This window comes from Marmota monax, unplaced genomic scaffold (genome assembly GCF_021218885.2).
Source record: "Marmota monax isolate L192 unplaced genomic scaffold, Marmota_monax_Labrador192_F-V1.1 WCK01_AAM20220418_F8-fsc00076, whole genome shotgun sequence".
Classification (NCBI taxonomy): domain Eukaryota; kingdom Metazoa; phylum Chordata; class Mammalia; order Rodentia; family Sciuridae; genus Marmota; species Marmota monax.
Genome location: NW_026692843.1, coordinates 8,987,622 through 8,998,978, shown reverse-complemented (window position 1 = coordinate 8,998,978; position 11,357 = coordinate 8,987,622). Strand labels below are relative to the sequence as shown.

General features: G+C 50.9%; 1 protein-coding gene across 1 annotated transcript; it reads left to right on the top strand.

Annotated features, from left to right (window-relative positions):
* The first annotated feature begins 5,352 nt into the window (after nt 1–5,352).
* On the top strand, nt 5,353–6,288 carry LOC124095578 (olfactory receptor 226-like). The gene has a single exon (XM_046448768.1). The coding sequence runs from the start codon at nt 5,353–5,355 to the stop codon at nt 6,286–6,288; it is 936 nt and encodes a 311-aa protein (XP_046304724.1).
* Nucleotides 6,289–11,357: the final 5,069 nt, after the last annotated feature.

Below are 11,357 nucleotides of genomic sequence, written 5' to 3'. Positions count from 1 at the left end.
AGCCACACTTCTAGCCCTCAAATATTTTCTAATTTCCCTTATTTCTTCTTTGACTAATGGATTATGTAGAAATATATTGTCTGAGTATTAGGACATTTTCCAGAAATATCTCTCTTTTATTGATTTTTATTTTAATTATATTGTGGTCAGAAAGCATACCATGTGTCATTTTGAGTTATTTAAGTTTGTGATTTCTTTCATGGCCTAAAAAATAAGTCTATCTTAATCAATGTCCCACATGCACCAGAAAAGAATGTGTGTGCTAGCCAGGCATGGTGGCAAATACCTGTAACCCCAGCAGCTCTGGAGGCTGAGGCAGGAGGATCACAAGTTCAAAGCCAGCCTCAACAACTTAGTGGGACCGTATTTCTAAATAAAATATAAAAAGGCTGGGGATGTGGCTCAGTGGTTAAGGGCCCCTGGGTTCAATCCCTGATACAAAAAAAAATGTGCATGCTGCTGCTGGGCGAGCACTCTGTGAACATCACCTGGGTCACCTTGATAGAGGGCAGCCTTCCATGCCCTCTGGCTTTCTGATGGCCCCTTTTCATGGGTTTCATGGAAAGAGCTGCTTTGGAGGCTGCTTCCTGATAAGCCTGATGCTTGCTCTTCCACCAGCTCTTATTTCTTCCTGGGACATCTCCACGTGTTGAACACTGTTGGAAAGATTACTTGAGGGAATGATTCCACTCACTCTGACACTGACTTCCTCTAGAAGGGACTGTTTGTGTGTTTTTACTTCTTCCAGACAGTAGAAGTCTAGCATCATGTGACTCCAAGTTCAAGGTCTGCACTTTGACATGACTGGTGATCCCAAGTTGTCCTTGGCCCATAGAGGCTGGGTCCTATCTACTGTCCTCGATCCTGGGTTCAGCCCTTGGAACCCACCAGGCAGGTGGGGTCACATAGTCCCTGGCTGCCAGGGTTTGGAGGCTGAAAGGGCTGGCATAGGCCTGGGTGTGAGCCCTATGGCACTAGCCTTTCCTGCCCCTCAGCCTGGCAGCTCCTCCCTGACTTTTACCCTTGTGGGGTAAAATGATTGATGTCCCTCTTATTAACAACAAGTGGCAACAGAATTGTTAACCTGTACTCTGTAGTGAAGACTTCGAGCAAGGTAGGGGAAGGGGAGCTGCAGAAGCTGCAGAAGCCCTCCAGGAAGCCACACATGCTCAGGACAGACTCCTCAGGAAGACAGGAAGTAGTGACTAGCAACAGAGGAACATTTGCAAGGACAGCACCTGTCCAGAGCCACAAATTGCCATTATGGGCTGGCGTGTCCCACCTCCAGCTGGCAGATAGGAATTGTGGAGAACCTGGTGCTTTTAGCAAGGACTCTTGGCCCCTAAGACCTAGACCCCTTGGGGCAAGCACTTTGGCTCTAGACTTGCTGTATCGAGCTTAGAAAGAAGACTAAAGGGTCACAGTGTCTCTACTTGAGCTAACTGTCTACCAAAAGAGAAGATAGAACACTCACACACATAGTAACACAGAGCCCATGACCTGAAGCCATGCATGATTTATTACATACACAAAGGAGCAGAACTATAAGATCCAGAAGCAGGAAGAAAGTCTATCAAGAGAAGCAAAACCCTAGTGACAACATCAGAACTAGACATCAAACATCTTCAAATTTCCATCACAAATATGATCATGCATTAAAGGAATACACGGGTATAATGAGAGAAAGGGGAATTATATAAAAGAAACAATTTGGAAATTCTAAAATGAAAACACAATGTGTTAGCTAAAACTTCACTGGATGGGCTAGAGTGAGGTACAGTAAGACTGCAGACACAGAAACGACATCAGGAAAAGAGTTGGTGCTCACAGTCACAGCAGGCCAGATCAGCTAGCAACAGGAAGGACAGGAAGGGGCAGGAGGCAGGAGGAGGGGAAGGGCCAGAGCCCCATGGAGTTTGGGGAGGGATAAGTGCCACAGGGTAGCAGGATCAGCAGGTCCCCCAGGGTCAGCAAAGGATTGAGTCAACAGAAGTTTGGGTCACTAGGGTCATTTCAGTGGGCTCTGGGCTGTGGGGTGGCCTCTAGCCCTCAGGCACCTGGTCTTAGGGCAACTTAGGTCAGGAGAAGATCAGCTTGGTGTGTGAGTTTGGTAAAGGAGATAGTTGTAATGAGGACCCTGGATAGGTGTATCCGAGGTGCAGTCACGGGTCCTTCACCTGTGCAGGAAGCAGCCAGGCTGGGAGGGGACATCTCTCCAGGATCACTTCCCAAATGCCTGAGAATCAAGGACACAGAAAGCAATGAAATGTCACAGCCACAGCTAAACTTCTCATTAGACACTGAATATAATAGCTCTGAGAAACTGATAACAAGATGGAGGTTGTTCTAAAGACTCAGATGTAAACCAAGCCTCACTGCCCTGTGGCAGATACAAGCAGGCTACAGTAAATGTAACTGCACTCCCAGACAGAGGAGGAAAGGGAAAGAAAAAACCCATAAGTAACGACCTGATGCCCAGTGAGTGCAAGAGTCCAGAAGGAGGGGCACAAGGACCCCACACCAGGGGACATCAACCCACACAAGTGCTGTGCTCAGCAGTCACAGGACCCACATGCTTTGCAGGTGCATGTACGATACACATAGGGCAGGGCTAGTAAAGTTGGAAGGTTGAAATAACTGCATACATTCTAACTACAACAAAATTAAATTTAAAATTAAGAACAAAAATCTGAATGCCCCCATATCTGGATATTTTTTAACACTTTTAAATAATGACCTGTCAAACAAAATATTCTAAAACTATTTAAAGACATCCACTTTCAGCCAAAATGGAGTAGCAGAAAATGAAAAAGAGGCTTTTAAGACACTGCACATCAGGCAGTGAAAGACAACAACGCCAAGAGATGGAAATGATCAAGGTAAACCTGCAAAGGTCCCAAGTGAGTCTTCAGGCCTCTGTGCAGGCATGAATTGATATGGGATGAATGAAAGAAAGCCAGGCATCTCCAGATGTTGGGAACAAATAAAGGAGAAAGTAGAGGTTGCAGAGAAAACCCCGCAGCCATGCAGAGGGTCCCCACATCCAGAGCCTCCGAAGCATGCCTGGCAGGAAGCCTGTGGCTCTAGTCACATTGCCTTCCAGAGCAAATGAAGCTAATCTGCAAGGAAAAGAATCACAACAGAGCAGGGATGGCTAGGAAAGGGCATCAGGACATCTCTCAGCCAAGGAGTTACCTTGATGAGCGTGATTTCCACGCACGCACGTGCACTTTGGTCAAAATCCATCAAACTCAACACACAGCATAAATTACACCTCAAAGAGATATTTAGAAAGTGATTTTTAAAAATAAGAGCTCCTACAAATCAAGTAAAAGAGGACACCATTGGAAGAAATGGACAAAAGATGGGGCACCTCACAGAAGCAGAAGCTCACATCTATAGGAAACACCCATGAGAAGCAGGGAAATGCAAGCCTCCGCACAGGGAAACACGGCTTAGCAAAGACTGAGCTTGTGGCCACCTGGCCTGTCGGAGAGGGTGGGAATCCATGTTAGGCGATAATCAGGCTCCAAGAGCAGACTCCTCCGGAGACCTCTCCTGGACTCACTCCCAGCAGCGCGCCTCCCGGCTCCCTCCACAAATTGCCTGGAGAGCAATTAAGAGTCCCCCAAGTTAGGGAGCAGAAAGAAGACTGGGAGGAGGGCGAGGCCCCTGAGGAGCCAAATAAAGACCACGAGGAGCCAGAGGCTGTAGGCCCCCGCCCCCCACCCCCAGCCTCTCCCAGACCCTGTCCGAGCTTCACGAAGACAAGGCGGGGACTGTGCTTTCCTAGCCCGGACCTTGATCTTGAGGCAACGCCCCGGAAGGCCCCGTGAGCGCAGCATTTTTCCGGCGACCCCCAGCTGCCACCGGCGAGCTAGCTGGCCCGAGCCGCAGGAACTGGGACCCGGAGCCGTCCAGCCCCGAAGCAGCCAAGGCCAGACCCAGGCACTAAGCCCTGGGCTCAGTCTGCGTGCTCGTTCGGGCCTAAGACCTGCGCGCCTTCAGCCTGCAAGTCCAAGGCGGGCCCACAGACCCTTGCAGGCCCCTCGCAGCTTCGCGACCCATCTCACTACCGGGGTGCTGAGACTTAGGGGCCAGTCCTCTGGCTCCTCCGCCAGAGGCTCTCTGGCCCCGCTGCGCCCCTGCCTGGGTGGGCCGCAGTGATCCGCAGAGCTAGCCATTCGCCCCAGCGGGAGTCTGGCGTCTGCCTTAGCCCTCGGCGGCTTTGGGGAATTCACCTTGGTGGAGCCCTTCTGCGAAGGGCGAATTGCAGAAGTAGAAGCTGAGCACACAGAGGAGCCAAGGACCTCGGACTCCCTCCGCACCATCAGCCCAGAAGAAACCCAAGTACAAGCGAGGAGAGGAGAAGCCTTGAGGAGCAGCCGCAAGGCAGGGCCAGGAGCGCCTGGCAGGCCAGTGGGACCCTTCCTCAGCCGGTGTCTCAGGCCACCTCCTCCATGCAATCAGCCCATCTGCCCTCAGGCACCTACCTGCAGGGGTGTGCTAACAACAGTTCCCAAACTGCACATCCCATTCGAGGCTGGGAGAGGACATCTTCCACCCATTCCCCACAGCCACTTCGCAAGCTCAGAAAGCGCAGGCTCCAGGCCAGGCCAGTTGGAACCTTGAGGTGGGGACTCGCTCCCACCTCTCTACAGCCCCCAAGTTCTATTCACTCTGCAGGTTGCCCTGCAGTTAATGAAAGTAGTATCCTCTCTCCCTCTCTTTCCTGAAGCACGAGGGTCCCCTGGCCACAGAAAGCAGTATGAACCAGCCAGGAGGCCTGGGAGTCAGCAGGGAAGATAGGGAAGTGCCCCAGGGCACCCCAGGCAAAATAAGTCTTCCTGATGCTGTGTGTGTTCTGGCATGGCCATGTGTGTGTACACCTCCAAAGTCTGTGTGTATGTGCATCTTGGGGTGTGCATCTGATGTAGATTTCACCTGGGAGTGCACACCCTTGAATCTATTCTGTATGTTGAGGCAGGAGAGGATATATGCCTGAGGGCATATTTGTGAGGAGTGCCTCTGCTCAGACAGGTGTGTACAGGCCCTGTGGCCACTGATAGATGTTAGCCCTGGGTAGGTGCGCAAGTTGAGCTGAGAGGTGAGGTTGGCTGCAGTGGGTCCCAAAGGCATGCTGTGGTCGTGATGTCTTCTGCTAGTCCCTCAGTCCTTGGGCAGCCACATGGGGGTGGGGGAGGGAAGCCCTGCCTCTGAGACCCCCAGAAGGAGTGCAGTGCTCACAGCTGCTCTCACCAGTGTAGAAGTAAGCCTGACCCTATCACGTGCCACATCTTAGTGTCACTGTTCCAGGGTGCTCAGAAGTGACCTCCCCTTTCTGGAAGGGCCATGAGCAACCCCAACAACACCTGGGTGGCAGAATTCATCTTGCTGGGCTTCCCCGAGCTGCACCACCTGCAAGGATTGCTGTTTGGGTCATTCCTTACCATCTATGTGATGACAGTCCTGGAGAACCTGGTCATCGTGGGCACCATCAGGGCCAGCCACCAACTGCACACACCTATGTACTTTTTCCTGGCCAACCTGTCAGTGCTGGAGACTTTCTACACCACAGTCACTGTCCCCAAGCTGCTGGTCAGTCTCCTGGCAGGAGTAGGGATCATCTCCTTCTCCAGCTGCCTCACCCAACTGTTCCTCTTCCTTCCACTAGGCTCCTCTGAGTGCTTTCTTCTGTCTACCATGGCCTGTGACCGGTACCTGGCCATCTGCCACCCACTACGCTACCCAGCCCTCATGGGCTGGAGGCTCTGCCTGTACCTGGCGCTCAGTGCCTGGCTTGGTGGCTTCCTGGCCTCCTTTGTGTCCATAACTCTCATCTCCCACCTCAGATTTTGTGGCCCCAACGTCCTCAATCACTTCTTTTGTGACATCTCACCCCTGCTGCAGCTGTCCTGTTCAGATACCACCACCATCGAAACACTGGACTTTGTGGCAGCCCTGGCTGTGCTTGCCACCTCCCTGCTGGTGACTGTGGTCTCCTATGCCCACATCCTGGCCACAGTGCTAAGGATTCCAGGGAGAGGCAGCCGCCAGAAGGCTTTCTCCACCTGCGCCTCGCACCTGGTGGTGGTTGTCATCTTCTACACCACCACCATGTTCATGTATGCCCGGCCTCACGCCATCAGCTCCTTCAACCTCAACAAGTTGGTGTCTGTGGTCTACTCGGTTGTCACTCCCCTGCTCAACCCCATAATCTATTGCCTGCGAAACCGTGACATTAGGGAGGCCCTGACCAAACTCCTCCAAGTCCCTGACCCCTCCTGAGGACCAGCAGCAGGATGCACTCTGGAACTGCTGACCACTCTGCCCTGCTTGCAGACACTGCCTCACCACCAAGACCAGGCCAGCTGTCTCAACTGGCAGCAGAACTTCCTTCCTCTCCTCCCCCATCCCACCCTGGATTATAGCTGCCCAGAACACAGAGGCCTCAAGTGGATATCTGAATGAGCACAGGAGGTGACTGAGACCTAAAGACTTATGTCCGGGCCCTGGACACTGCTGCCCAGGAGATCAGCACTGAACAATGGACAGCTCCCAGTTCTCTAGGCTTTTCCCAGTGAGATCAGCACTGAACAGGGGACAGCTCCCAGTTCCCCAGGCTTCTTCCTGGGAGATCAGCACTGGAGCAGGAATGGCTCCCTAGCTCCCAAGACCTCTCCCAGCAAGATTAGCACCTTGGCAGCCACTCAGCCTGAAAAGCTCAGTGCAGAGTCACAGGTAGTCCCTTTCTAGTGCCATTCCCCTGACCACTGGGGTCTGGACTGCTTTGGTGGTAGCCAGCCCCCTCTCCCTCTCTTAAGCCCTGCATCCCTTACCCCCAAGCCTGCATGGATTGCCCTCTTCCCATGAGAACTTCAGAAGGCTCAGAGTGGGCACCAAGGATCCCCAGGCCGCAGGTCTCAGCAGCACCCCAACACACAGGTGACACCATTCCCCAGAAACAAGGGCATCCTCCTGCTTGATGCCTGGTAGATTTTGTGACCAGGTAACATGCCCATGCCCGAGTTTTCTGCCCCCTTTCTTCTCAGGATCATGGAACTTGGTAAACCACTCACTCCCTGCCCAGTGCTGTCAGGGCAAGACCTCTTGCACTTGGTTTCCACTCCTGCCCCCATTTCCTTAGTAATGGCACCAGGAGGTGTGCCTTGTCAGTGTGTATATGTGACAGATGTATCCCGTGGTCTGTGTGAGAGTTAAATCTATGCAAAAGTTTTGTGCTATAAACATCATCTTTCTCATCATGTTGCTTTGTGCATTTTAAAGTATGTCAAAATGAATACAAATTTAGGGTCATTTTGTCATCTTGGTCAGTTTAACCTTTATCATTGGGAGGTACTACTCTGCCTCTAGGCATCTCCCTGCCTTAATGTTTAAGGCTTAAATTCTACTTTGTCTGACACTAATACAGTGACATCAGTTTCCTGTGGGCATTTTCCTGATACAGGAATCATTGCCTCTCAGCTCCTGGCTGCCTGCCATGCTTCTCCATGTGGCTCTGTTGAAGGCTCAGTGTCAGTCTTATTTTTATTTCTTTTGCAGGTGACTTGGGTTTCCTCTGCTTCTGGAAGCTTTAAGATATTTTTTCATTTTGACCTCCAGCGCCTCTCCTGGGCTGCTTCTCTGTTTCTGTTGCTCTTGGTTTGGATGCTTCCAAAGCTCATGATTTGCCCTCTTGTCCATTTTGGAAAGCATTTCCTTGAACTCTGCCTCTACCACATGCACTTTCTCCTCTCCCTCTGGTTCCAGAATCATGTACCAGACCTTTTCAGTGTCCCTCTGCTCCCGCCCTGATCCTATGCTCTCCTCTGGATATTTCTTCTGATCTTCCATCTCTCTAGCCATGTCCAGTCTTCTGTTTTCACTTCCAGAATTTTCATTTTGCCCTTTTTATGTTTTCTGAGTAAATAATATAAACTCAGTTTCTCCAGCTCCTGCTCAGTAGTCAACACAGAAGACTTCTGAGGCCAAGCAGGGGTCCCCACACACTCAGCAACAGTCTTGCAGCAGACACTGCTGGGTGTCCTCTATTCGGCTCAGTCCTACACTGTTCACCTGGAGGTAGCTCAGTTCCCCCCAGGACTCAGACTTGAGGACCTGACCACTTCCATGCCAGTTTTAATCCTTGGTTGTTTTATCTGCACTTCTGACAAACTGGCTATAAACTGGCATCCCACAACCCCTCGTCAGGTTGGATTATTTTATTAAAGGAGCTTACAGATCTCAGGAAACATTTGCTTACACATGCAACTTATGAAAAGGACTTCAGGGGATGCAGATGAAGAAATGTATGATCAAGGTATGGGAGAGCAGCTGGAAGGAATGGTCACCCATGCCCTAGTTCCCTGTGCTGGTCTGCCTGTCCCTTGCCCAGGATGCTTCCTCACCATGACTTTCCGTGATGCCTCAATATCTGATATAGTGAGTCCTCTTTGATCTTCTTTCTAAAAATTATCTTAGTTATTTTAGGCCTTTGTGTTCTATCCAGAGTTTATGATCTCTTTGGTCTATATTAGTTTTAGTACCATAACAAAGTGCCACAAACAGCTTATACGATAGAAATTTAGCAGGAATGATTCATAATTTGGCAGGAATGGTTCCTTCTGAAGCCTATCTCTATGACTTGTGGACAGCACCTCCTCTCCTCCCTATGTCCTCATATGGTCATCCTTCGGTGCATGTCTGATCTCCCCTTCTTAATGATACCAGTCCTTTGGATCAGGGCAGCTCCTTATGACCCCAAATAAACTTAATTATTTCCTTAAAGGTCCTGTCTCCAAATACAGCCACCAAGGTTTGGGAGTCAGCATATGAATTTTACAGGGGTGCAGTTTAACCGACAGCGGGTTCCTTTAAAAATCATACCGAAATAACGCTCTTAATAAAAAAAATGTGCAGGAATTTTTGTTGGTATTTCTTTGAATGAATTAACTTGTGGGTAGAGAATCATCACTTCCACAGTCCTGAGCTGTCCTATCCTCGTTCATGCCTCCATGCAAGCAGGTCTCCCTTTGTGTTCTCGAACAATGCCATCTGCATTGTGGAATGCTAATTGCACTTCTGACTGCTTTCTCATTCTGGGGAGAAAAGCTAGTGCATTTACTCAAGTCTAAGATGCAGTTTTGCTGACACAGAATATCCAGTTGATAACTACTTTAACAAGCAGAGTCGGGAGGCCAGGTATGCCCAGCACAGGGCGATGGAGCAGCCGCGACAAGCGGGGACCCAGATCTCCACCCACCACCCTCACTCTGCCAACAGCACCCTGTGGCCATCAGATGATGGCAGCACCCTGGGTACCATGTCCAGGCAGGACAGAAGGATACGGAAAGGTTGTTCAATCTCTGCACAGACCCTCTTCCTAGGGGGAACAGAGACCCCCTGGAATGCCCAGAGCCCTCTGCGTGGGTCTCAAGGGCCCTCCAGTGCTTTGTGGCCCCTATTGCAGGTGGGAAGTCAGCACCAGTGGGCAGCAGCAAGTGTCCTGCCACTGCTGACATCACCCACTCCAAACACTGCTGTCTTGTAGGTGGCCCTGCCAGTCCTGTCTCACACAAAAGTGGTGAAAGCAAGGCCATTCTCATTTGTGTTCCCAAAGGAGTGCATGTACAGCCCCACCACTGAGCAGGATGTTTGCTGTGGTTCTGAAACACAGCAGAGTAAAGAAAATTCATTTCCTTGACTCACTTTCTTGGCCTTTCTCCCCTCACCCCCACCACAAATGAGTGTTGGTTGAAATCCAATGCTTTGTCTTCCTCTTTTGAGAAAATTAAGAGAGTCTCTCCCTCTACCCACTGAGGAATGAAGTCGCTGGCATGTCTTGAGGCAAGACCTGAGTCCCACTGGATGCTGGCATGCCTTCTGCCGCACCACCATGCACATTTTGCTAGTATTCCATTAAGAACTTTCTTGTTCACACTCAAACATAAAGTAGTCCAAGTGTTTTCCTTGCCTCCCTACATATCCTGAGACCATCCTACAATCTTCAGATAAGAGGAGGTGAGAGGACCTCTCCCGCACATTTCCTGCTGGGTCACTAACCCTCCTGCCTCCATGTTCACCCTTGCACAACTGTCAGGGGTCAGAGCCCTCTCCTCTCATATTCTGTCTTTTGCCTGAGATTTCCTTAGCTTTATGACTCAATCCCTCTGTTCTCTTTTTTTTTTTCAACAAATTGAGATTGAAAAGTTTCTTTTATTCTTTGTTCACAGCAACCTATTCTTATTTTATAAATATTGTATCTGCCGGTCATTCTAAGCCTTTGAGGTTATGTATCCTTTAATGTCTGTTTTGAAGTTTCCCTCGGATTCCTCAAACTTCTTATTCCACTGTTCCGTCTCTTTATCTTAGTCTAGCTCCTGTGTGTTGCAGTGCTCTGTGAATGTCTGAGAGGTTCTGGTTGTCATTTATGCTGTTGCCATAAAGCTGTGGGAGGCTTCCTGGGAACTCTATGTACTTGAGTGGGGCCCTTAGAATGAAGGGCAGGGAGCCAGGCACCGGGCTGGGCTCCTCCTCACTGCAGGTGACAGAAACCCAAATCTAACTGGCTTCAATGGGAAGAGAAGTTTCCCTCACTAACCTGGATCTGCTGGGGCAAATAAAACTGGCTCACCTTGACCAGCTCCCTTCCTCTGCCCCATCTGTAATAGGCTCCACTTCAGCTTCTGTGGGGCTCCTAGAACTCAGGCTGCAGACCCTGTGGCCAGGAAACTGCATGCTTTTTGGAGCAGAGGTCATATGCCCCTCGGAGGGCCAGGGAGGGCACAGCAACAGACAGACCCCATGGCTGGCTCCCCAGGAGAGCACTCCCAGAAGTGGTCCCGGAGCCAGGCCTGGCAAGTTCATCTAGTGCCATCAGGATACTCCCGGTGGAGCACAGGGTACCTGGCAGCATTTTCAGTGGCACTGCAAGAACAACAGGATGACCATGAGTCCCAAATTATGGTCAGGGGCACATCCCAGTGCCCATGAGCAAGTCTCACAGACCTGGGAAGGGAGCCTGTTGCTGGTGGGACTCAGAAAGTTGGGACCCTGGGCAGGCATCCCCTCCTCTCCTCCTGGCACATTTTTGTGGCCCCTGTGGCTGGGATGTCCACTCAGGTGGGGATAATAATGTGGAAGACCGGAAGGAGGAGCGTGGATGGGCTGGGGAGAGGCCCTGGGGAATGGGAATGGACGAAGTGGGCAGGTGGGGAGGGCACAGAGGGAGGGGGCTGGTGTGTTCCGCTGGGTAAGACGCAATCAGAGACGCCTGGGTGATGGGGACAAGAGGGTCTTTTGTGGGCAAGTGAGGAGCTGGGGAGGGAGGCGGGGAGGAGAAGGAAGGAGGAGGGGGC